The sequence below is a fragment of the Notolepis coatsorum genome, assembly GCF_963971535.1.
Source record: "Notolepis coatsorum genome assembly, chromosome: 14".
In the NCBI taxonomy this organism is placed as follows: domain Eukaryota; kingdom Metazoa; phylum Chordata; class Actinopteri; order Aulopiformes; family Paralepididae; genus Notolepis; species Notolepis coatsorum.
In genome coordinates this window covers 87,217,002-87,243,939 of record NC_140178.1, presented here as the reverse complement: position 1 = coordinate 87,243,939, position 26,938 = coordinate 87,217,002, and the positions used below count along the sequence as shown (strand labels likewise).

The window sequence follows — 26,938 nt, the reverse complement described above, 5'->3', positions numbered from 1 at the left end:
TGATGGCTCTACTTGTAAAAAATGGAACTGAGCCTTTAAATGTCTCCATAGAACAGAGTGTAGTGTTATATACAGTACACACTCTGTAGTGTTATATACAGTATACACTCTGTAGTGTTATATACAGTACACACTCTGTAGTGTTATATACAGTATACAGTATACACTCTGTAGTGTTATATACAGTTCACACTCTGTAGTGTTATATACACTATACACTCTGTAGTGTTATATACAGTATACACTCTGTAGTGTTATATACAGTACACACTCTGTAGTGTTATATACAGTACACACTCTGTAGTGTTATATACAGTACACACTCTGTAGTATTATATACAGTACACACTCTGTAGTGTTATATACAGTACACACTCTGTAGTGTTATATACAGTACACACTATGTAGTGTTATATACAGTATACACTCTGTAGTGTTATATACAGTACACACTCTGTAGTGTTATATACAGTACACACTCTGTAGTGTTATTGTGAAGTGTCACAAAACAAGCGACACTTTTGGACAATGACATCCTGAGTCGTTCCTGTGTGACCAGTATAAATCTTTAAACTGAACTCTGGAAAAATAGCTCTATGATGGCTCTACTTATAAAAAAATGGAACTGAACCTTTAATATCTCCATAAAGAGAGGTCTGTTCTCCACAGTTCTTCACAGGCAAAAGGGAGGAAACCTGCGGAATGTGGGCCCCAGCGAAGGAGATAGAGAGCTGTAAGAGCTTAACCCTTTCAGACGAACAGGGGATTAAGGGTTGAGGGTTGAAAGACAGAGTCCGGGAACTAGTGGGGAGATCTTAAAAAAAAGAAACTATATAACAATTAAATGTTTAAAATGTGTACAGTAAAAGTTTTCAAAATGGCATGCTTATAATTGACTGTCAGTAAAGAAAAATACTAAAAGAATAATGTGTAAAAAACTGTTTTGTCTGGAGGGATTCTTTAAGAAGATACTATGAAGGGCCCCAGTCACGTGGTTCCCCCAGACAAAGCCGTTGTACGTTTTGAAGGGAAAAGGGACTTTCTGTTACTTAAAAACCACTAGGTAACGAGAAGTAACGTTAGTACCAAGAAGGAGGAGCTCATACGAATTACGTATTGTACTCTGGTTTGCTAAACAAAAGTGACAGCCTGTGACTTCACTGTGTTTTAGACCAATCGGAAATATTGTAAGATGGATATAAAAGGGACGGTTGCCCTTTCAAGAGCGAGTTTTTACACGGAGCTGGAGAGAGAAGAAGAATGGTGCCTACTGACTTTTTTGAGAGATGAGAAGAATGCTGCCAGACACGGGGCACAAGCCGTGCAGAGATGAGATGTTTTGTTCTGTGCATATTTTAACTGAAATGGACACTTTTCCACTTCAGTCTCTTCTTGTAACTAGCTTTTTCTAATTAAAATTACCTCTTTATAAGCCACCTTTGTATCCTTTCTTCTGACCAGACGACCGGGTAAGCATGAAATGTGTTTTGCTTTGTAACTTCACCCCATGCAATTTTTGATTAATAATGTAAAATAGAATAAAAATATACCCCGCAACTCCATTTAATCAACTGTATTACTGGAGGGGACGGGGGGTTCCTGTGTGTGAGCCGAGGTCTGCTGAGTTTAAGCCCTGAACGTTATAGACAAATTGAGTCCTAGATGTCTCACGCTTCGCGGGACGCTGCTTGAAGCTGGGATTCGGACTAAAGAGTTATGGGATAATCAATCTGACCTCGGTTTACGACCGGTGCTCAACAGAAGGCAGTCAGTGTAGCAGAATAGATGTTGTGTTTGACACATACAAGGAGAACTCTATCAAGAACAGTGAAAGATCTCTATGGGGTGAAGAGACTGGTCATGAGTTGCAAGGTATCACAGGTACACAGATGGTGAGGCAGTGGAGGAGCTTCCTGACCAAAGTCAGTAACAAAACTAGTCTCATTAGCTGTATAGTCGATGAATGGAGGAAGGTAGAGTACAGAGCAAAGCTACAAGACAAGATTCTGTATGAAACTGTGAATGACAAATGTTACAGAATCTCATCTCAGGACAGTGAGGAGGTGTCAGCTCTTCAATGCCAACAAGAAGCAGATGGCCGCCTACTTCTCCATGCTGCCCATGCCACAAAGAGAGGGACACCCATCTGTAGTTATCTGCTCAGAAGACACAGATGTCTTTATCATGTCTTTAGCGTTCTGTGACAAGATTGTTCCAGATGTGTGGCAGTAAATCCTGTGCAAGGCTTGTGGACACCAGGAAGGTTGCTGCCACTGTTCGCGTAGAGGTGTGTAGGGCTCTCATTGGGTTGCATGCATATACAGGATGTGACACTGTAAGTGCTTTTGCAGGCAAAGGGAAGACAAGTGCCCTAAAAATTCTGACCAGCAATAGGCAAAATCAGGACACATTCTCAGAGTTGGGTCAGGAATGGGATCTCTCCCCAGAGCTGAGGGACAAACTAGAGGCATTTACATGTCTCCTGTATGCCCCAAAAGCATCAACCACCAAGGTCAATCAGCTCAGATATCACATTTTTTATGCCAAAAAAGGTGAACTTGAAAGTCATCAACTCCCACCATGCAAGGACTGCTTAACAAAACATGCACAGAAAGCCAACTACCAGGCTGGTATATGGAGATGATGTTTGGAGAAGGACCCACAAGTGCCAAGCCCTGTTGGCAGAAGCCTGAAGATGGAGAGAGAAGAGGAAGCTGAACAGTTGGTGGTGGACTGGATGGAAGGCCAGCCAGCACCCGATGCCGTCCTGGATCTACTGGCCTGTAACGGTCCAAAGAAATGTTCACTCCCAAGATGTATGTGTTGCAAATGGCCTCAGGTGAAATGACATGTGTAGACTGGCAGACTGTGAGAACCAGGCATCCACCTCAGATAGTGTGGAAAGTTCTGATGAAGATGTGGAAGACATGGAAGACTTGGAAAATTATTATGATTACTAGGTTATTAACAGTAAACCAATTGTAGAGCGCCACCAACAGCGCCACGGATAGAGACTGAGAACTGTCTGTACTTTCCAAAATAAACAAATATTTTTCTGAAAACATTATATATTATATCATTGTATAGGTCTAACTGGGCTGAAAACATTGATAGGTGACATGGCACGACACTCTGTGGCCCTATATGAATGTTGAATATGCATATCAATATTCATTGTTTTTTATTACTATTTCAATGTTTTGGGGAGATTTATGTTTTTGTAACATGGCAGTATTGAAAGAAAGTGTTTGAGTAAAATTACCAGCAAACAGTCAACATGTAAACGGTAACCATGGCCAAAACATTTACATCATCCGAGTATACCTTTTTAAACGGTATCATAAATGTTGTATTTTTAGTGTATTTTCATCACATCCAGACTTAGATTTGTAGTCAAGGAGTAGGAGAACACATTCAGTTGCATTATTATCCATGGGTTATTGGTTATAATGGTCATATTGCCTTTTAAATTAAAGGGGAACTATCTTATAAATGGCCTTTTTGAGTGTTTAGCATTGTTTCCTAGCTATGTGAACTTATATTAATATGATCTATGTCTCAAAATTCTCATATTGGCGCATTCTTCCAATTCTCCTCTCACAATATTCACCCTCACTGAACTGAGTCGTTTGAAAATGTGCCTATATGTGATGTCATATAGTCGCTGCTGCATGTTAATGTTCAGGCGAAGTGGACGGTGCTCAGTGGTTTAGGTGGCACCTGCAGCTGCGGCTGCAAAACAGCTCGAAATCTTGAGGTAGAAAAATGCTGTTTTTGAGGACTTGATTAGAAATACAAAACAATGAATAAAAAAAAATATATATATTACAGAGGTGTTCCATAGACTCACAGGAATTGTGTAAAAGTGCCCAAATAGTGAAAGAAATAGTAAAATAGTTCCCCTTTAAGATTATGTACCAGGCGAGGGTAAAAACATGATGTTTTCCTTCATTGTATCTCGATTTACTCTGGATTACACTGGATTCATATGTCCTAGCTTGTTACCTATCAAAGGAGACCAGAAACATGCATATAGGCCTTATGGTTCAGGAGCTATCATGATTAATTTGGGGCATGTAATTTCGGACAGGAGGCCTGAAAGATATGCTTGGTAGTGTTATAAAAGCTGTGATAGCACACATTTGGAGGCAACTGCTGCATTGCCATCACATATTTTCTAGCAGTAGGGGTGTATACCTTCCCAAAAATCACTATGAAAGTTAGTCCCCCAAGATGGTAACGACCAACCCTACTGGCTCACGGCCTATATTGGTTTCTTCCTAAAGTTGCAGCAGGATGGAAGTGGCTCAACAGCAGGAAACACACAGTGTGCGTCAGAGGATGCCGGTTACACAGCTCAACAGTGTTGCTGAAGTGATTGGTAGTAGTAGGTCACTGTCCCTTCATATAAACAGTGCATGGGTGTGCTACTGTAGGTGAATGTGTGTATGTGCACAGGAAATTATTGGTATTATACGGTATGTTATGTGGAGTAATGCAGTTCATTACACGATGATGATGGTGATGATGATGATGATCAGGCAGTTAAAGTTGCTGATCTGTGTGAAGCAGGTAAGTGAATAGGAAGTGAGTCTTGCAGACATGCATTAAGGTAGGCATACAAATCCCACTTGGCTGTTATTGCTGCCCCCCCCCCCCCCCCCCCCCCCCCCTCTCTAAGTTATATATGTGTGTAGGTGTGGTCACAAGCTATATGTACTTAGGCTAGTGGTGCTGATGGATATTTTTCAAAGAGGCTGATCAGTTTGAAAAATAGGTTCCTACTGCTCAGTCTGAGCTTTTATTGGCCATGGAGCAGACACTGCTATGTGATGTCAGCAGTCTCATCTGTACTGTGCTGCTTCCTATGGAGCAGACACTGCTATGTGATGTCAGCAGTCTCATCTGTACTGTGCTGCTTCCTATGGAGCAGACACTGCTATGTGATGTCATTACAGTCTCATACTGTATGTACTGTGCTGCTTCCTGTGCATTGTGTTTGAAAATAGAGCTATTACCATGTTACCAGGTTTCATTATCCATGTTCTCTAAATTAATTAGCATTGTGGATTTAGTCTTTATTTTCAATTGATGCAAAGGAATGTATGCAGTTGCAAAGGAGAGTAAGAGGGAGGGAGGGGGAGAGGGAGATAGAGATAGAGATAGAGATAGAGATAGAGATAGAGATAGAGATAGAGATAGAGATAGAGAGAGAGAGAGAGAGAGAGAGAGAGAGAGAGAGAGAGAGAGAGAGAGAGAGAGAGAGAGAGAGAGAGGCTGATTAAGAGGTAACGTGCGTATATGGTAGCAACCCCTGATTGTGTCCCCCCAGAATTTTGGCTTGCATGACGCCCCTGGAGGGAGGGAAGGTGGGGGTCAAGAGGGAGTTACTGTAGAGCCCAGCTGGGCAGAATAATAATAATACTTCTAAGAATAAATGTTGCTGACGAGCTGACAGTGTTTCCACTGGGCTTTGTCACGCCCACAGCCACACTACATGTACTGGCGGCTGAGAAGCAATTACAGCCCTGAGTCACCTCTGAGGAAATATGACTGTGGAAAAATAACAAGGGGAGAGTCAGGAAAAGTGAAGGCAGTGGAGCGTGTAATGGGAGGAAGTAGAGGCTGGTGGAGTTTAGGTGGAGTCTGGGGGAGAACAATAGAGAGTGGATGAAAGAGAGAGAGAGAGAGGAGAGAGAGGAGAGAGAGAGAGAGAGAGAGAGAGGAGAGAGAGGAGAGAGAGAGAGAGAGAGAGAGAGAGAGAGAGAGAGAGAGAGAGAGAGAGAGAGAGAGAGAGAGAGAGAGAGAGAGAGAATAGAAGTGGTAGAAGAAGAGAGAGAAAGAGTAAGAGAGATTAATGGAGAGGGGATAAAGAGGAGAGAAAGAGAGTCAGACTCAGAGAGTCTCAGAGAGAAAGTGTCTGAAAGAGAGATTGTAGGAGGGTTTGTATGTTTTGAGAGAGAGAGAGAGAGAGAGAGAGAGAGAGAGAGAGAGAGATAGTAGGAGGGTTTGTATGTTGAGGAGAGAGAGAAAAATAGAGTAGGAGGGTTTGTATGTTGAGGAGGGAGAGAGAGATTGTAGGAGGGTTTGTATGTTGAAGAGAGAGAGAGAGAGAGAGAGAGAGAGAGAGAGAGAGAGAGAGAGACTCGGAGGGAGTGAAGAATTGAAGTGGTAGAAGAGTGAGAAAGAGAAAGAGTGTGAGAGAGGAAGGGAGAGGAAAGAGAGAGAAAGAGAGTCAGAGTCCAAAAGAGTCAGAGAGAGAAATAGTCTGAAAGAGAGAGACCCAAAGAGAGCCAAGAGAGGGTTTGAAAGAGAGAGAGAGTGAGAGTGAGTGTAAGAGTGAGAGTGAGAGTGAGAGCGAGAGCGAGTCAATATAAATAGTATCATACCAGCACAGAGAGGTCCTCCAGCTGAAAGATGTCGTCTGGGACACCAGAGTTCTTCAGGTTGTTGGCTCTGGCCACCACCGCCTGCACACACAACACCTCACTGGTTACTAATAAAGACCCCCATTGTTTATTCACATACATTCATACATCTGTAGATGGAAAATATGTTTTTGAAACACTCTTAAGCGACTGTTTACAAACATCACTAGCGTAAACAGCGCTTGTACTGCCACTGAATACCGCAAATACAATGTACCTATTGTCTTGTGCCAATACTTGCATCAGTCAAGAGATTGAAAACAAGTCTGCTTTCCTATTTTACATTTCTGGTGGTAGGGCTACCCATTTGATCATCACTGATTGGGCCTTTAAACAATATTGATACTGTAAGAGGATATTAGATTCAAATGTGTTGTCATTATACAGCACAAGTACAGTACAACAAAGATAGGTTTGGCATCCAACCAGAGTGCAAATGTAGCAGTAAAGTCCAACAGCAATATACAGTTTAACAGTGGTTAAACTGGGTACAAAATATACAGATTAGTACTACCAAGTGTAGTGCTAATCAGATGTACAGTATGTACAGAGTTGTATTATATAAATAGAGACAGTATGCCATTGGGGCCACAAACCAAAGTGGTTTCATTAAAGGTGACTCCCTCCACTTCTAGAATCAAGTGGTAGAATGTGAAAAATGTGTGTGTGGTGTGTTAGTTACCCGTAGGTTGGGCAAGCTGGATAGTTCTCCATGCAAGGTGCTCAGGCTGTTGTGACTCACTGACAGATGCTCCTGCAGGGAAAGAGAAGCGAGAGAATCCCATTCAGACACACAGCCAACGTGTCGACTGGTAACACATCCATTAGGGCCTGTTGAACCTCCCTTCATATTATGAAACAACCTCGTGTCTAGGGCTGGGCGATTAATCGAGTTTCAAATTAAAATTACGATGTTGTCTTCGCACGATCATGAAAACAAGATAATCGAGATAAAACGATTAGTGTGCCGCGCATTCCATGTTGCTCTCATTTTGTCATGTGTTGTGTAAATGCAGCACACTCTTCCTTCAGGAAATAAACTCTGGCCCAAACTGTTCCCCTAGCAACAGAATCCCAGTGAAACAAGTCTACAGACGGTTATGGAATTCTGAACTAATCATTTTTAACAGTTTTCTAATAAGATATTCTCAGACGGAGACAAGGTTTCATCAACTGAGGGTCCGCTGTCTAATGCGTATCAATTTGGGGGTCCTTCACACAGAAAAGGTTGAGAGAACCACTGGGCTGGAGTAACCCAGTCCATCTCAGCCGGCAGGGGCGATATGCCCAGAACATCAGCTATGATGCTGGAAAGATGTCGGCCACAACATTTTGATCTGGGTTGAAGGACCCGAGTTAGTTTGAAAGTCCAGAGACAGTAGAATTCTAGTCCAGCTGTTGCATGTCAACAAGTCTGCTGCATGCATTTCTTCACATACCAGATGGCCATAATGCCAATTGAGGTAAAGTGAGCTCTGGGGTAAAGACCATTCATCCTCTATCGCTCATTTGATTATACTACTGGTACTTTTCAGGCTACCATTTACTGTAAATAATTGTACTGTACAGTTCATTACAGGATCCATTGTAAGGTCTTATTATTTGTTTTCAAAGCCCTCGATGGCCCGGCTCCCTCTTATTTAATGCATCTCCTCTCCCAGCAGCCAGCTAGCTTGCTTGTTTGATTAGGTCACGTTCGCTATTAAGTCAAAACTAAATCACATGTTAACGTCTCTTTCTCTCTCCCAGTGACTATCGAATAGTAGTTTTGCGAGTTTTGCCCATCCCTACTGTTTACCCAGGCCTTTTAGCTTTTAAACTGGGCTTTTTCTTCTGATCTTACACCTACCCTATTGTATGTTGTGTATCATTTAATCTTTTTTAAATCATACTTGTTATATTTGTATTGCTTTCTTTACCATGTTTTAACAGTGTTTTATTATAGTACCATTTATATGTACAGCACTTTTTTAATGTGCTTTAGAAATCAAATATACTTACTTACTAAAGGAAAGACATAAATGTGCATGATAAAAAGCAGTGTGTGCACTCCAATGAGATGCATGAGATGTCTGCTAACCAAACACATTGCTCTTGACCTTTTGTTTATAATTCCTTATTTTTTTCTTTTTTTAATGTTTTTCTTTTAATGTTTTTTTAATTTGTTGTTATGATTGTTTGGTTCGACGGAACAAGATATCGTGAGTTGTTTGGAGAAATATGCATTTCATTCATTCATTCATTCATTCATTCAATGAGATGCATTGCTGCAGAAACAGAAACAGCTACACTCGCAAACCCCCTTTGCACGTAAATGATTCGCCCCCACTCCCAATATTCAGACAAGTTGATCCAGCTTGAACAGATAACCTAATCGCGGTCACCGCGTTATCTCACAGATACACTGGGACATCACAGCCATCGATATTTGGTTGTGATGTGTATGTTATCTAATCTCGACTGCCCCCCCCCCCCCCCCCCCCCAGGCCTGTAACAACCTGTAAACACCTGCACCATCGCTGACAAGACACACAATGACACACCTGGAATGTTTAAAACCATTGACCCTGACTCGCCCTACAGTGTTGTAACACACACACACCATTTGCACTAATGCTCCATTTTATCTCACTGTGGTCAAGGACTACAGCCCCCTCAGCATCGACGGGGCACCGGTTGAGAGAGTCAACAGCTTTAAGTACCTCGGAGCCTACATATCCGAGGACTTGACATGACCACACACATTGACAGTGTTGTGAAGAAGGCACGACAACGCCTCTACTTCCTCAGGCGCCTAAGGAAGTTCCAAGTCAGTCAGAAGATCCTTAAGAACTTCTACTCATGTACAATAGAGAGCATCTTGACCGGCAACATCACCTCCTGGTTTGGGAATAGCACTGCACAAGACCGAAGCAGACTACAAAGAGTGACACGTTCAGCCGAACGCACAATTGGAGGGGGGCTCCCCACCCTCCAGAACATTTACAACAAGCGTTGCAAGGGCAAGGCTAAGAGAATCATTAAAGACTCCAGTCACCCGAACAACTGCCTCTTTGAACTGCTGCGGTCAGGCAAGCGATACCGGAGTCTCAAGGCGAGCACAGAAAGACTCAGAAGAAGCTTCTATCCCCAGGCCATCAGGCTGCTAAACGAACAATGAATGAACACTACACAACAACAACCACCATAGATCCTCCCCTACACAACAACAACCACCAAACGCACATAGCACACACATCCACACGCACACACTCACTTTAAACAAACACACTGTAGCACCCACTCCACACACTTTATAGCACACACCCACTTTAAACAAACACACTGTAGCACCCACTCCCCACACTTTATATTTATTGATGAAGGATTGCACTACAACTCGTACACCTTACTGTAAATTGTACCTAAATTGTACCTCATCCCATTTCTGCTTTGCACTATATAGTACTGTACATTAGTACACTGCATAGTATTGTATATTATATGGTAACTCAGAACATTGTACATATGTCTATACCGAACACTGTGACCTCATTTTCTTCTTCTAAACTACATGCTATACTATGTTATTTGATACCATCTTGTCTAGCACAGTCTCTGGAGCGTAACAGTAAGAAGCATTTTGTATGAAAGTATTCTGTACTTCTGTATGACAACTATTAAAGAAACTTGAAACTTGAAAAACTTGGTATTATCACGCTGCAAAAACAAGAACATGCAAAGCGGAGATTAAGGATAAACGCGCCGCGGACGGACGGCGTTGCCGGCTAGCAGTGATACAGCGCCGTTCTCATTCAAACGACACCGTGTGAGATCAAGAGTCTCACTCCATCACAGTGGCATCGAATCACTCTTTCAGCCAAGGCCTGCTGATCAAACAGATTTGGGAGAGGTCTAGGTTTGATAATCCCATCAGAGAGCCTCGGGATTAGAACATTAGGTTTGTGTGGGTTGTCGGTAAGATGAGGTTTCAGAACCTTTACTGATAGAATTACATAGAAAGTGGCGTCGCGATCGCCTCTGTGAAACAACCGAAGAGATGATGATAAAGAGGCAAATTTAGTAGTCGTTGCCAAAATTGTCCATGTTGCTCTTGAATCATGACCTTAAGACATACTAATTCTTCTTCCACATAGCACACTGTCAACTCCCTTCCCCCTCTTTAAACATATCCAGCTTCATTGATTAATAGTCACCACAATATTATTCTTCAGGAGTATGATATTTAGACATGGTCGCCAAAATGAGGAGCCTGACGTCTGGGAGGAAAGGTGGTGTTGACAGTGGATGAGAGGAAAAGCAGTAATCACTAGCTTACTTGTAGATGCACTTACAGTATAGAGGTAAGACTGCTGAAACTCAAAGTTCTACTAAAGTGAAATACCCCTTTATTTGATAAGCGTAGGGTTGCCACGGTGATGTAGAACTTCCCATGACTAATAAACTAAAAAATAATATCTGTAAAAGCGCTTACTTTGATCTTTAACGTTATGCGGCTAAATTGATCCGCTGTGTCCGTCTACTTCCGCTTTTAATACATTTTCATGAGTAATCATTTGTTGGACAGACAGAGTTGACGTTAGGTTCTAATAAAAAAATAAACCAACAGACAGTAATACCTTCCATCACTTTTCTATCTCATTGACAGACGGACCAATGTAGCTGCAGCCTTATTTAGCGTATTGCGCAAACATACAGTACTGCTGCTGGTCTGGACTGGTCCTCTGAGCTCCTCTATAGTCAAGCTTCCGCTGCTGTAGGGTTTAATACGAATCCTCCGCTAGCGTTGTGTAGCGTGTCAAACTAAGTGAAAGTGAAACCTAAAAATAGCTGCTGTCCGTACATTTATTATATGTCTGATTTTATTTACACGCTTCATAACATGTTCAGTACCCTTGGTCACGCTACTGAAACGGTAAAGGAAAGAGGGATAATAGCTAGATTTATGAAGTACTTAGAAAGAACAGAAGAGAGCAGGGAACGTGTGGCGTGTGTGTGTGTGTGTGTATTCATGTGCGTGTGTGTGTGCGTGTGTGTGTGTGTGTGTGTTGCCCGCAGTCAGTGATGGAGCCGCTCTGTCACAGTATTTTACAAATTCGCATTTTTTATTTGAATGTGGCACTGATATGCGGAAATTAACTAAATGGGTTTTATTTTTTTTTATTTTTTTAACCATGGAGGCGGAGGAGGTGGGCAAGTAATGTACTCCGTGGAGCCTGAACAGGGTAACACCGACTACGGTGGCAACGAGCCTAATAAGAAGCAAAGATTACAATACTGACAATAGGGATCAGTTCAGAATCCAACATCCCAGAAGCCAAATAATGTAAGCCATAATGGTCAACTGATCCTATAGCCCAACAGACACTAGATCAGTGCATCTCTGAAACTTTGAGAATACAACAGGTTCCTGCATTATGGAGGTTGTTGGGGCCCGAGACTCTCACCAGCTTCTGCAGAGAGGCCAGCTCCTCTGGGAGGTAACACAGTCCCGTCCTGTTGAGCTTCAGCCATCGCAGGCTGCTCATGGACTTGACGTGCTCTGGGAAATAACCACCCTGTATAGAGAGAGAGGGGGAGAGAGAGAGCGAGATATGGAGAGAGCGATGGAGAGAGAGAGATGGAGAGATAGCGAGAGATAGAGATGGTGAAAAAGAGAGATAGAGAAAAAGAGATGGAGAAAAAGAGATGGAGAGAGAGATATGGAGAGCGAGAGATGGAGAAATGAAAAAGAAAAGAAAAGGGGACACAGGTGATGAAATTACAGCATCTGCAACAGCAATGTTTTTTTTTACTAATATATAGGGAAGTCCCGATCAGATAGGTCATAGCTAGGGATGGGTACCTTTCACATTTGAACTGATACCGGTACCGGTACCTGTGAATCGATACCGGTACCCAACGGTACCTTTTTTCTGTACTTTAGTCTCAAGAAATTTTATTTACCTACCTCAGTCGTAAAAAAAAAACCAAACTTCAAATAACTACAATTTCGACAGTTTTCGGCTTGTCATTGCTCCGACTGCTTTGTTGTTGAATCAAGTCAAATCCTAGGTAAGCATATATTGTGCGTGTGAACGTTGACATGGAAAAAAAAGTAAAAAAGAAAAAGTAATAAAATTTTTAATTTTTTTTTTGGTTTCTCACTTGATTCGATACTCGGTAGTACCGACGTGTTTCGGTTCGGTACCTCAAAAGTACCGAATTCGGTACCCATCCCTAGTCATAGCCTAATCACAGCCGATAACGGCATATTCTAATTAGGCCAATCGGTATTGATCGGAATCAGCTATATTAAACCCGATATTTTTTTTTTAATAAATAAGAAATTAAAAGTAAAAGCATTAAGAGAAAGCTGTGATGTAGGCCATTTTCTCACCCACCCCCCCCCCCCCAGTTTTTTCTTTAAACAGAGCTATTCAATTACCAAGAATATCATTGTTTTTTTTACTAACTTTAATATAGTGTGCACTGTTGAAGTGTGCACTGTGAAGCTGTATTATCTAGGACAATACAAATATTGGATCGGGTTTGTATCGGCAGACAGTGACACTCAATATAAAATAACTTGGATCAGGATCGGGGGCAAGGAAACTTGATCAGGAGGACATCGCCACTAATATATTGCTGTGTAAGATGAAGTGATGCATTCTAATAATAGATAAAAGGGGGGGAAAACATACAAGGTTGCTATTAAAGTATTAGCTATTATTACACTAATATCAGGCATGCAGTGGTGGTCAAACGCGGTTAAACGCCGTTTAGGCTACGTCACTGAGGCATAATAGAATAGAAATACTTTTATTATCCCGTGGGAAATTTGACACGGCGAGCGAAGTGCGCACAATGATGTGCACGCGCGCACACAAAAATGACTCGTCGCGCCGTATACCCCGGCCGGCACTTATCACCTAGACCAGGGGTGGCCAACCTGCGGCTCGCGAGCCGCATGCGGCTCTTTGCCCGTCAATGTGCGGCTCTTCCATCCATAATCTTTTTTTTCTTTTTCTTTTATGTCACTCATTCCATAAGGACGTAGAATAAACATAATTTTTTTTTTTAAATGGTCCATTTGCATGTTCTTGGTATCTGAATCTAGGGACATATATGATGGATCAGTGTCAGAAATAGTGTGTCTGTTACTAGGCTTGAGTAAATTGTAATGAACCGAAAGGAGAATATCAATTCTATTTAAAAAAGAATTTATCTTTGACTGTGAATAACACCATGCTAAAATTGACCAGACCTGAAAAATCTAAGCGAATGAATAAAGGGAAGATGATTAAACAGAAGGTTTTGTAGATACAGTACTGAATTCTGCCATCTTTTTTATAATGTAAATTTCTCCACCATTTTTCATCATATTGCAACACCGTTTTTTGCAAGACGTTCACAGAAAGGTAGAGAAACTAACTGCGTTCTGTTTTATGGCAATAACGTTCAGGTTTGTGGGAGATAATCCCAAAAAATAAGAGAAATAAAAAAGTAAATCCAGAAGTCAGATGATTGACAGGGGCTGGTGTGAGCTGGGTAGGGTAGTTTTTCGAAATTTTAAAGCCCTGAGTCTCTTCCTTCAAAAGACTGGATGTGCCACTTCCTCCTGTCAATATGCGCCGGTTTCCGACTCAATGCCCTGAGATTTCTATAATCTTATATTTCACTAATAACAGTTAAAATAATTGGTAAACAAACGTAATGCTGAAAATATACACTTTTACTGTATATCTCAGGCTTAAGAGGTTAACCCTGTGAGGCCCAAATTAAAAAGACATTAGCAACTTCAGAGGCCAGAGGGTGGGACATATAAACACATTTACTATCAAATAGCATTGTGAGGCTGAACAACAGGACCAATTGACTATACATGTGCTTAAAGGGGAACTCTTATATAAATGGCCTTTTTTACCATTGTTTCTTAGCTATGTGGACTTATATTAATAGGATCTATGTCTCTAATTCTCATATTGGCGCATTCTTCCAATTCTCCTCTCACAATATTCACCCTCACTGAACTGAGTCATCTGAAAATGTGCATATCTGTGATGTCAGAGATTTCTCAGCTGCATAATAATGCAGTTGGCACCAGTGGTTGGAGCCCAGCCTCAAAACGGCTTAAGATCTTGAGGTAGAAAAATGCGGTTTTTGAGTACTTGATTAGAAATACAAAACAATGCATTTTTATTTTTTTGAAAAAAAACCTAGGTGTTCCATAGACTCACAGGAATTGTGTAAAAGTGCCCAAATAGTGAAATTAATTGTAAAATAGTTCCCCTTTAAAATTTTTTAGTCTCTGACTGGTTGGCCACCCCTGACCTAGACTTTGCATAATAATAGGATACCCAAAATACAAGCCCTGTAGGTGGGGGGTTGCTTGATCTCCCGACTGGAAGGATGAGACAAGTTGTGCTTCAGTCTGAAGGAAACTGTCCTTCAGTAAACTAACTCTGAGTTACATTGTTAATTTAGTTTGTATTTACTTTTCTAGTTTAAGTTAATTCAATTAAATAAATTGTAACTATAATTACATTTAAAACATTGTTATGCATAATAATCATCATGTTCTGTGCGCAACCGAGGGAACATGTATGCGCGTGCACGTGGCGTTTGGCCTTGGCCCATATTACGACTGCACCACTGACTAATATGCTGATAGAAATCAGCTCACAGTTCATGCCGCACCAAGCAGGATGTTATCCGTTCTTCATTTAGACCATGATATAGACTCATTTCACAAACTCCTACACAGGTTACCTTTAATAATTAAACTTGTCTAAAAGCAACCGTCAGAAACTAATAAGACCAAGGCCAGTACAAAACAGTTCCATTAGGAAAGTGACCTAATGCATACTGCATTAGCTACGTAACAGGAGCGATTGAAGGTAAAGCTTAAGCTTTGTTTGCATAGGAGCTTTGACACTGTCCTGGAAAACATTATCTTTCCTCTGAAATAGTGGCAACATAGAAAACGCAGCCAAATACAGCGTACCACTATTAAACTGCCAAAACAGTCTATTTAGACTTCAAGAACAGCCAAAAATAACTTGTGAACATTTTGTGATTTGCTCTCTCACTCACTCAGTGTGTGTGTGTGTGTGTGTGTGTGTGTGTGTGTGTGTGTGTGTGTGTGTGTGTGTGTGTGTAACAGTTGATCTGTCAAAGTCGGAGACATCCACCTAGCTGCCTAACGACTATGCTTGCACCTCATGGTACCAAAGCACCTCAAAGGCACTAAAAACAAGATTACAAACATCACAAAACAAACTGGTCAGACTACTGCTTGACCTTACTCCTAAAACACACCTCACTCCTGCCAATTTTTGACAACTTAGAGTAGACGACAGAGTACAGCAACTTGCAATGGGCCTGGTCTACAAGATACACTACACCACTAAGGTACCCATGTACTTCCCAAAGGTCAGTGAATACCAGGACCACAACAGAGGGAGTTCCACAAATCATGTGCAACCCAGATTCTACACAAACAAGGGACTAAACATGTTTCGCAATTATGCAACATCAATGTGGAACGCCCTACCCACAGCCGTAAAAATGTGAATCCCTACCCACCTTCAAAACCACTCTAAAAGAGCACCTACGGGAGGCTGCCATTCTAAACTGGCCCACGTAAATGTCCGAACACCCTCCCACCCCCTCCTAATGTACATTTCCCTCCCCCTCGTATGTATATATTTACTGTTAGGATCTCTGTTTAACAGTACTGTATATTTGCATATCGTGTATGTCACAAATGTAACAGTACTGGTATAGCTGTATGTCATGTATGTCATAAATGTCATGATTAGATTAGATTAGATGATTAGATTTTTTGATTTTTATATCTGTATACCTGTATGTTGTGTATGTCATAAATGTCATGAATTGAAAATGGGGGACCGTGATGTAAACAAGACGAAAGTCTTTCTCTGGTCTGCATCCCCTTAACAATTGTGTGTATTGAGTTGTACTGTACCCATTCTGCAATCTGTTAATTAAAGTTTTCAATCAATCAATCAATTGTATTACCAGGCGACATAATAAGCAGCTAACTGCCTTGTATTACTACTAGCTCGCTGACAGAATAAGCAGCTAATTGCCTTGTATTACTAGCTGGCTGACATAATAAGGAAAGCAGCTAGCTGCCTTGTATTACTAGCTGGCTGACATAATAAGGAAAGCAGCTAGCTGCCTTGTATTACTAGCTGGCTGACATAAGGAAAGCAGCTAGCTGCCTTGTATTACCAGCTGACAGAATAACCAGCTAGCTGCCTTGTATTCCCAGCTGACAGAATAACCAGCTAGCTGCCTTGTATTACCAGCTGACAGAATAAGCAGATAGCTGTATTGTATTACTACTAGCTGGCTGACAGAATAAGCAGATAGCTGCCTTGTATTACCAGCTGACAGATTAGTAATACCGGCCACTTAACCAGCCTTCAGAGGTTTGTATTGAAATAGTTTCAGGTAAAACAACTAGTGGCTGGTACTTTAGTTGTATTATATATCAGTATACGAAACACTATCTCTAACAGATAGCAAAACAAAAACTCCCCATCCTACTACTTGTACTGCTTTCAAATTCCACACAGACATCATGGCAGCTAAATACACAAACAGTTCAGTTGCAACTTGCCAGATCAGAGCAGCTGTCATTGCTAAATAGAAAACCATGACGACACTAGCTGTCTGTAACACTCAATAACTTTTTGTTGTAGTCACGTCTATGATGATATACTCAAAACATTATCAATCATTATAAGACTAGCCGACTGACTAGCTTAGTTATTGTGGCTCGACTAACCTACAGTACATGAGCCTGCTAACCAACACAACACAGGAGAGCGAGCCGAGCTAGATCAACTGTTCAGTGAGTTTGAGCAACATCCGAATGGAGCCATCAGGTAATTTCCTGTCACGATCAGCCGCCTGACTCGAGGAAAAAACAAACTCGTACTCTGAAAAGCGACAGGAAGAAGAACGCCTGTGATCAACTCAGTTCTTGACTTCTCTTCTCGCCATGCCACACATAGCACACTTGACAACTGGCTAACGCCCAACGCCAGAAAGCTAAACTATCAAGCTAATGTTTTAGCCGTTAGCTTAGCATTGCTGTGTGTTGTGTTGTCCAGTGCCACTGACTGACACAGCTATAGCTAACGCTAGAAAACCCACATGTTTACTGGCCAGTGTATTGATATAGAATAATCCACAACAAGTAAGGTGTAACGTTAATAAAAGCATTACTTTGAAGTCGTTTCCACTGAGGTCTACCCCCCTTATGAAGGGGAGAACTCCGGTGGCAGCCATGTCTGGTTCAGGGACGGGTGTCAGCAGCCGCTCGGTTCTCCAGTATGAGTGTGTTACTGTTGTGGTCAGTGTCGTACAGTGGGCTGGCGCGGCGGCGCGCCTCTGCGAGGGGGCGTGCAGGAGGGGACACTGTCGTCAAGACTGATTGATTGGTTGAAAAGTGTATTAACAGATTGCAGAATGGGTACAGAGTACAGTACAGCTCAATACAATTGTTAAGGGGATGCAGACCAGAGAAAGACTTTCGTCTTGTTTACATCAGGATCCCCCATTTTCAATTCATCATATGACACACACGACATACAGATAGACAGTACTGCTACATCTATACATTTATGACATACCAGATTTGCAAATACAGTACTGTTTGTGATACTAAAAAAAATCCAGAAAAAGAGTGTATACATTTGACATAGAAACTGTACATTGGAGGAGGTTGGGTAGGTGGGGTGGGGTTGGGTGGGGCTGTACATTGGAGGTGGGGGGGGGGGGTTGGGTACGGGGGGCACTGTACATTGTGAATACTGACAAGGCCATACTTGGTCTTTACTGTACAACTGGGTTAGGACATTTGTAGGGGCCAGTTTCGAATTGCAGTCTCCCGTAGGTGTTCTTTGAGAGTGTTTTTGAAAGTGAGTAGTGATTCACATTCCTTTACAGCTTTGGGTAGGGCGTTCCACATTGATGTGGCATAATTGCGAAACGTGTTTAGTCCCTTGTTTGAGCCGATTCTGGGTTTTACATGATTTGTGGAGCTCCCTCTGGTGTTGTGATCGTGGTATTCACTGACCTTTGGGAAGTATTTTGACATGTACATGGGTACCTTGGTCGTGTAGTTTTACTCTATTTATACACACGACTTCACCGCAGTCCACCCCAGCAACACCATCATCAAGTTCGCTGACAACACCACCATGGTGGGCTGCATCACAAAAGGTGACGAGACCGCGTATCGCGACGAAATAGAGCAGCTGTCAGCCCTGTGCAAGGATAACAACCTACAGCTGAACAAGCTAAAGACCCAGGAGATTATCGTGGACTACAGGAGGAAGAAGACCGACATACAGCCCCTGTATATCGACGGGGGATGTGTGGAGAGAGTCTCGGTCATCAAGTTCCTGGGTGTCCACCTGGAGGATGACCTGACCTGGAGAATCAACACCATGGCGATAGTAAAAAAAAGGCACAGCAGAGACTCTACTTCCTGAGAGTACTGAGAAACTACCACCTCAGACAAGACCTGCTTGTGTCTTTTTACCGCTGCTCCGTGGAAAGCATCCTCACCTACTGCATAAATGTGTGGTTCCTCAGCTGCACAGCCGCAGAGAGGAGGGCGCTCCAGAGGGTCGTCAACTCGGCCCAGAAGATCATCGGCTGCCCCCTCCCCTCACTGGAGGGACTATACAACTCCCGCTGCCTCAAAAAAGCAGTAAAAATACTGAAAGACCCACACCACCCGGGCAACAAGCATCTCGTGTGGCTGCGCTCGGGCAGGCGTTTCAGCGTCATGCCCACCCGGACTAACAGACTGAAGTTTAGTTTTTATCCCAGGGCCATATGTGCACTAAACTCAGCTAAATTTAAAAAACAACAGTCTCCCTTGCACCCCCCCCCCCCCCCCCCCCCCGCACACGCACATGCACACACAACATTAGGGATAGTGCAATTATCTTTTACACCCCCCTGTTTATATTAATGTTATTTATGCCCCACCCCTGTTTTTATATTTAAACTGTGTTTAGGACTGTTTTTATTTTTTTACTAGCACCTAGGGTTGCATTTTTTTTAATTTCGTTGTAACAACTGTAACAATGACAATAAAGATCTATTCTATTCTATTCTATTCTATTCTATTCTATTCTAGTGTATCTTGTAGACCAGGCCCATTGCAAGTTGCTGTACTCTGTCGTCTACTCTAAGCCATCCTAGGTTGGAAAAGTGGGCAGGGGTGAGGTGGGTTCTAGGAGTCAGGTCAAGCAGTAGTCTGACTAGTTTGTTTTGCACGTCCCCTCCTGCGAGAGGACGTGCAGGAGGGGACACTGTCGTCAATGAATGAATGAATGAATGAATGAATGAAAACTTTATTTAACAGATTGCAGAATGGGTACAGTACAGTACGGCTCAATACACACAATTGTTAAGGGGATGCAGACCAGAGAAAGACTTTCGTCTTGTTTACATCAGGGTCCCCCATTTTCAATTCATAGTGACATTTATGACATACCCACAACATACATGACATCATGACATTTGTGGCATAGCCGCATAGGGACATACAGGTATAGACTATAGTACTGTTGGAATGGTCTTATCTATGGGCAGTATTAGAAAGGATGGGGTTAGGAAAAGGATTCATTGATATGATTAAAGTATTATACAAAGACCCATCGGCCATGATTACAACAGGTATAAACACCTCCGAAATATTTCCGGTATCACGCTCTTCTAGACAGGGTTGCCCTCTTAGTCCCGGACAGTACTATTCAATTTATCATTAGAGCCTTTAGCACAATACATAAGACAATCCCAATGCATAGAACCAATCACAATCAAGGGCACACAACATAAAATTAGTTTATATGCGGACGACGTAATACTGTTCATGCAAAACCCTAACACCACAATGCCTCATCTTCTCAAGTTGATTGATGAATTTGGCAGTCTATCGGGATTTAGGATAAATTGGCCAAAGTCGGCTTTCCTTCCACTTAATGCCCCTGCAAAAAATATACTGATGTTTGGGAGTTGAAGTATTCCCTACTATAAGCCAAACGGTGAAGTACAATTACATAAAAATCCAAAATAAGATCAAATACGACTTTGACAGGTGGTCAAAACTTAAAAACTCAGTTCAGGCACGGGTATCAATAGTTAAGATGGATGTCCTACCTAGAATCAACTTCATTAGCTCAATGCTACCGTTACCCCCTCCAGATGGTTACTGGAAAAAATTACACTCTACCGCATACAAATTTATTTGGAATAACAAACCACCACGTATAAAAAGATCCACCGCACAGAGAAACAAAGCCGATGGAGGTATGGCATTTCCAGATTTTTACCACTATTTTAAGGCGTACACTTTAAGACCACTGACAACCTGATTTGATTCCCAAGCATCAGTATCCTGGAGAAATTTAGAAGTAAATATAGTAGCACCACATAGACTGCAGGACATAGTATACACCAAATTATCAATTAAGCAATGCTAATCGAAATTTGGCCCCATTATTACTCATGCGATCCGGATATGGCGTGAAATATTCTAACCCACATAAATGTCATAGTCATACTCCCATATTCAATAACAATGCACTCCTGATTGGAAAACGACCTATAAGATACCCTAAATGGGAAAAGCAGGGCATACACACATTAGGAGATGTTTTCAACAAACAGGGTTTTTGTAGATATGAAGAAATACATAAGAATTTTTATCTCACCAGATCCACATATTATTTTTACGCACAGTTATTGGTATGTTTGAAGGCTCATGGAGTCCCATTAAGGATACCAATTGAACACCACAGATACCACAAATTCTTCTATGAAAGAGAGACATCGAGAGGTTTTGTATCAGATTTGTATCATCAATTACTAACGTCCTCGTATGAAATCCTCCCCCTAGACTCAGTCTGGAGGAGGGATATACCAGACCTGGAAATAAATTTTGATTGGCAAGATGCCTGGGCAAACGTTCGACTTGCGTCACGTAACCCGGACCATCAACAAATAAATCTTAACTATATTCATAGGACATACCTGACTCCTATAAGATTGAACAGAATGGGACTTAAACAAGACTCCAGATGCACCTTGTGTACAAATGGGGATGAGGGTACATTTATGCACATGTACTGGGATTGCCCACCAGTTAAGATATTCTGGAAAGAAGTGTCCCAGCAATTATCAATTTTTTTAATTCTGGATATACCTGTACACCCCTCTGTATTACTGTTGAATGATGTTTTTGAGTTTGCAGTCCCTATACAGCTAAAGAGATTAGTTTTATCAGGTATCACAGCGGCTAAAAAGCTGATAGCATCACGATGGTTTCAACCGGAAAAGATTTGTAGGAAGGTTTGGATTCTTACATACTGTATCTCGATGTGATTTATCTAGAAATATCTACAGCAAGGATTTTAGGTGTCAGTGAATCCAAAATTGCAATGTGGTTAGAAGTGGTGGAGAGAATAAAAGCTAGCATATGAATTGTAGTGCCTGGTAAGGAGCGAATGGTAATGGATGGATTATCCAAGTGGGGGTCCGGGGGGAGGGGAGCGAGCGAGAGCATATGTGTGTAGGGTATTAGATAGCAAGTATTAGGTATATTTCTCTTATAATACATTTATTCAAATTGTGATTTAATTGGAGGTGTACTGTTAATTAATGCTTGTATATCTAATTTTATGTTGTTATGTTTATGTTTATGTGTATGTTTAAAAAAATAATTAAAAAAATATATATAAAAAAAATACTATAGTACTATATGTCAAGACAGTCAGCACACGCACAGCGCCAATATCTTTTTTTTTACGACATACACCCACTCACACACAAGTAACATACAAGCACTCATTCATCTTCATACTCGCACTTAGACACACGCATCTGTTTGCATACACACATGCGCGCACACACATATACTACTTACACATGCTTTCATGAGCTGTACTATACTATTGTACCCATGCTGCAATATGTTAATAAAGATTTCAATCAATTCAACCAATCAATCAATTCACCCCCCCCCCCCCCTACTCCTCCCCTGTTTATTTGTTTTGTACATATAGGCTGTGCATGTGTTTATTTGTGTATGTGTATGATTCTTAACTGTGTTTTTATTTGATTATTAATATATTAAAAAATTATTGTATTCCTGTTGGGGCCTCTTGAACCAGATCTACATTGTAAATAAGAATCCTGTTTTATCTGTCTAAATAAAGGTAATACTAATTATTATTATTTATGCTAACCACCGTTTGTTTTGAACGTCTTTATTTGACATGGAAACATTCTAAATGGACAAATACACGTGAACTAAAATAAAATAAACCACACACATTCGCAAGAACAATTAAAAATACATTCCGCGTCTTAATACGTAATAGTCGTATCCCCAAAGTGTTTTGGATGTGACATCATTGTCCTCTCCTGCATACTGCCCCTGGGTTTGTGTTGCCTGCGTAGTGCTCCTCCATCTGCTGGTGATAACTGGTAAAGCACCTCTCCCTCTGGAACGCCACAGGGTTGAATGTTCTTCACACTAGATTAGATTAGATTAGATTAGATTGTATTTTATTGTCATTATATTTGCATACAACGAAATTTGGGACTCAGATTTAAGGTGCAGTAGTGGAATATATAATCACACAAGTAATAAAAGAGAAACATAAAATGCATACAATAAAACAATGTTACAATACTGTACAATATACAAAATAACAACAATATACAAAATAACAGTACACGAATAACAATCACAGTGTCAGACGGTAGTGGGTGAGTATTGCACTGTGGATATTACACTTGAAGGGTAGGATGTTGCACAGTGTGGGAGGAGGGGGACAGGGTGAATTATTAGTGCATGTTAGAGTTCAGGGTGGTGATGGCTCTGGGGAAGAAACTGTCTCTGAGCCTGTTTGTTCTGGCTCTGATGCACCTGTAACGCCTGCCCGATGGCAACAGGTCGAACAGGTGGAAGCCAGGGTGTGAGCTGTCCTTTGTAATGTTTTTTTGCTCTGTTGAGGCAGCGGGAATTGTGCAAGTCCTTCAGGGAGGGGAGGCGGCAGCCGAGGATTCTTTGTGCCAAGTTTATGACCCTCTGAATCACCTTTCCGTCTGCTTCAGTGCAGCTGGCGTACGTACACTGTTATGTCGTACCAGACCAGGCTGCAGAAACAAATTAGTGGGGGGGCATAAAATGTTCTCGGGGGGGCACAATGGTTTTTCAACACAGGTTCCCTTTTATACGTTTCAGCTGGGACAGCGGCACTGTGGCTTGCTTGGCGCTGCCCACGGTGCTGAACTAAACAGCAGAGAGGCAATTGAAAAATCTAATTTCTCTCTATCTTAAGAACTTTCACTTATACAAAAACAGACTGAACGGATATATATAACAGACCTGCTGGGGCAGCGGACTGAGAGCAGGGGACACAAACAGGCTGCATAAGATGGTCAAGAAGGCCAGTAGCGTGGTTGGGGTGGAGCTGGACTCTAGCGAGGGTGGCGGAGAGGAGGAACCTTGCTAAGCTCCAGGCCATCAGGGAAAACCCCTCCCACCCACTATACACAGACTTGGCTGACAGGAGGAGCATGTTATAGGCTCACACTACCTAAATGCAGCACTGAACGGCACAGGAAGTCCTTCATTCCGACAGCCATCAGACTATACAATGCATCGCTGTGCCTCACTGCATCACTGAGCACAGAGTGACAATTACCATCTTCCTGGACTCTTACTTTTTAAACAGCACTGTGCAATATTACACCTACTGTAGACTTCAGTATATTTTTACTGTATTTATTTACTGTATCTTTTATTCTATTTTTATTCTATTTCATTTTATTCTATTCTTAGGCCGTTTGTTTTGTTATTCTTATTTGTGACTTGTTCTGTCTAAATGTTTAATGTTGAGTGATTTGCAGTGTCAAATTTCCCTCAGGATAATACATTTCTATTCTATTCTATTCTATATCTTTGAAAAGTCTCCATTTATTCAACACTTCTGAATCCACTGACAAACTGAACTGAACTGACAAAAATAAGGTGCATAAAAAAGCAAACAAAATTCTTCCACAGGCTACTCACCATCATAAGTAGAGAGGCAAGCGGTGTTTGGGGACAGAGTGAAATCTTCTTAAAACACTGCCCCTCCACTCATTCCTGAACTTTTTTGTTAAGTCCTTCTCAAATGCCAACTGAATTAAATTGGCCTTAGTTGCGTCGATGAAGCATACTAAGGCGATGTTCTGTAAAGACGTTCTTGAGGGTAGAAAACGAATTCTCACAGAGTGCCGTGCTAGCTTCAGTAGTGTTGTTGTTGATATCAGTGCCCACTAGGGCTGTCCCCGACTAAGGATTTGGATAGCTGACTTTGATTAAAAAAATATTTTATTTTTACACTGTGTACTGTGCAATAAGATCCGGAGCACTGACGCTCTAATGTACTCAACCAAGATGGTGTCCTCGCCGCGCCACCACTGTTCGGGATAGCAAGATGGCGTCGAACGCTCTCGTCACGGGCACTAGCAAGCGCGGCTGGAGCAGAGGAAGCAGTAGCGGGCTGGGAGCGTGTGCTGGATGATGGTGCCTCTGCTGGACGGGAAGAACTCCCGTGCTGGGCTGAAGACCACCGGTGCAGAGCAGACATCCACGCCGGCGAAGACTGGTTGTTGACGGCCGGGGCTGGATAGACGCGCAGCAACACCCTGGCCCTACCTTAACTGAAGCTACTCTTAGTGTTACAAAGGATCAGATTAAACCGAATATATATATTTATTGATTGATATATATTGCATAGTATTTGTATATCGTTTGATATCCCTTGTATATTCCTTGTACATATACACGGAATGTCCCTTTAGCCTAGTACAGACCATAATATTTCATTCTCCTATTGGACAGCGGTCCACAGGCGCCAGGGTCTTACCCCCAGAGTCGAGTTCAAAGCTACCGTCAAGGCTTGTCTCAACATGCCCGGTCTTGCCCAGGGATACGAGACAGAAATGAGAAGCACTTAGTCAGAAGTCTAGAGTTACCCAATAAGTTGAAGCCTCACCCACGATACAACGTGCGGTGAAGTATGGCCTGTTTGGCCCCAAATAGAGCATTGAGACCGCGTGCGAATTGATAACTGAATTGTCAGAGTTTGGCGCTATACCGTCGAGTGCGACATATTTCTATTAAGTCAGTAATAGTCTATTTGTGTATAGTGTATCGTGCGGCTAAAGTTCTACAGTGACCAGCATCACCAACGCTTCCTCGTATCAGCTAGAGTGCTTATCCAGGCTGGGCTGCTTTCATGGCGCTTTCACCCGAGGAGACCTAGACGAGAACCGTGTGGACATGTACACTGGATTAATCTACCCGACGACTGCATAGCCCTTTGCGGCTGGATTATATTTGTTTTGGTCCTGTGATTTATGGAGCGGAGAATCGCCGACGCCTACACATGTGGGATTTACCCTGTGAGGAGCCAAGTCAAGTCTGCGCCTCAGAGAGCCTGAGGCCGGCTAGCTTTCTTCACTGTGGAGCTACAGTCTACGGAGAACAGCTGTATTCGTCTGTGGATCAAGAGACTATTGCACCGTCTCCTGTACTTGGAGTCTCCTTAGTCATCGTTGACCAGACTCTCTACTACCGACAGATCCTCTACCCCTGCTGGCTTACAACCGGGGGGACCCTTCCAGTATCTCCCGCTATATATTACTAGTGTACCATAGATATAATTCCCTAAGATTCAGGTTGTATAATTACCTCCTGCGTAACCAGAGAATGGACATTCATTATTGATTTGCCTACGCATATTCCTTTGCCTTATAAGCGCATCCAAAGTATAATAGAGAAGTATATTATGTACCTTTTGCTGCAATAAATACTTGATTATACCTTTGTGTGGAACCGATTCAATGTGGGAAGTGTTCATCATATTTATATATCATGTACTGTATGGCCAGTAATTAAAGTACATAAAGCGGTAGTGGTTTAATGATACCATACTTATCAATACAGTCAGGGAATTGTACCCCTCAGTTACAATTGGTCCTTCGAGCCGGAGGGTAACTAGTGTAATATTAATATAGTGGTATTAATATTGACATGGCCTATGATGAACACTCCACAAAACGGTTCTCCTAAAGTAGATCGCCCGCAGCGTAGACGGCAGACACCTCAGTACTTAGAGGATTACGTTGCCAATATACTACCTAGCTTTCTACAGACGGTAAACGCGGAAAAAGTAGATAGTAAAATTATGTCTGACCCTATCGACCAGGCTACCCCGCCAATAGAGGCCCTAGTGGGTTCTAACGTAACTGACCAAGCTCACGGTAGGGACCAGGAGGGACCCGACATGACTTTACCCCCCGCCAAGACCGAAGAAGTAGTCCCCGGAGAGCTCCAGGATAAAGACAGCTCTCCAGGGATGGAACTGTACCCGCTACAAGAAGAGGAGAGCACCCTGGAGATGGATCTCCAGGACTCG

At 42.1% G+C, this 26,938-nt stretch overlaps 1 protein-coding gene across 1 annotated transcript in view; it reads right to left on the bottom strand.

Moving 5' to 3' along the window:
* flii (FLII actin remodeling protein) overlaps positions 1–17,777 on the bottom strand; it is an 82,673-nt gene extending 64,896 nt beyond the window's left edge. Inside the window, exons 1-4 of the mRNA XM_084329906.1 lie at positions 17,670–17,777; positions 11,876–11,986; positions 7,111–7,182; positions 6,390–6,470 (exon numbers count right to left, since the gene is read on the bottom strand). Of these exons, the coding sequence (XP_084186032.1) occupies positions 6,390–6,470; positions 7,111–7,182; positions 11,876–11,986; positions 17,670–17,732 (327 nt within the window). The 5' untranslated portion in view covers positions 17,733–17,777. The remainder of the gene's footprint in view (positions 1–6,389; positions 6,471–7,110; positions 7,183–11,875; positions 11,987–17,669) is intronic.
* Between the last annotated feature and the right edge of the window lie 9,161 nt (positions 17,778–26,938).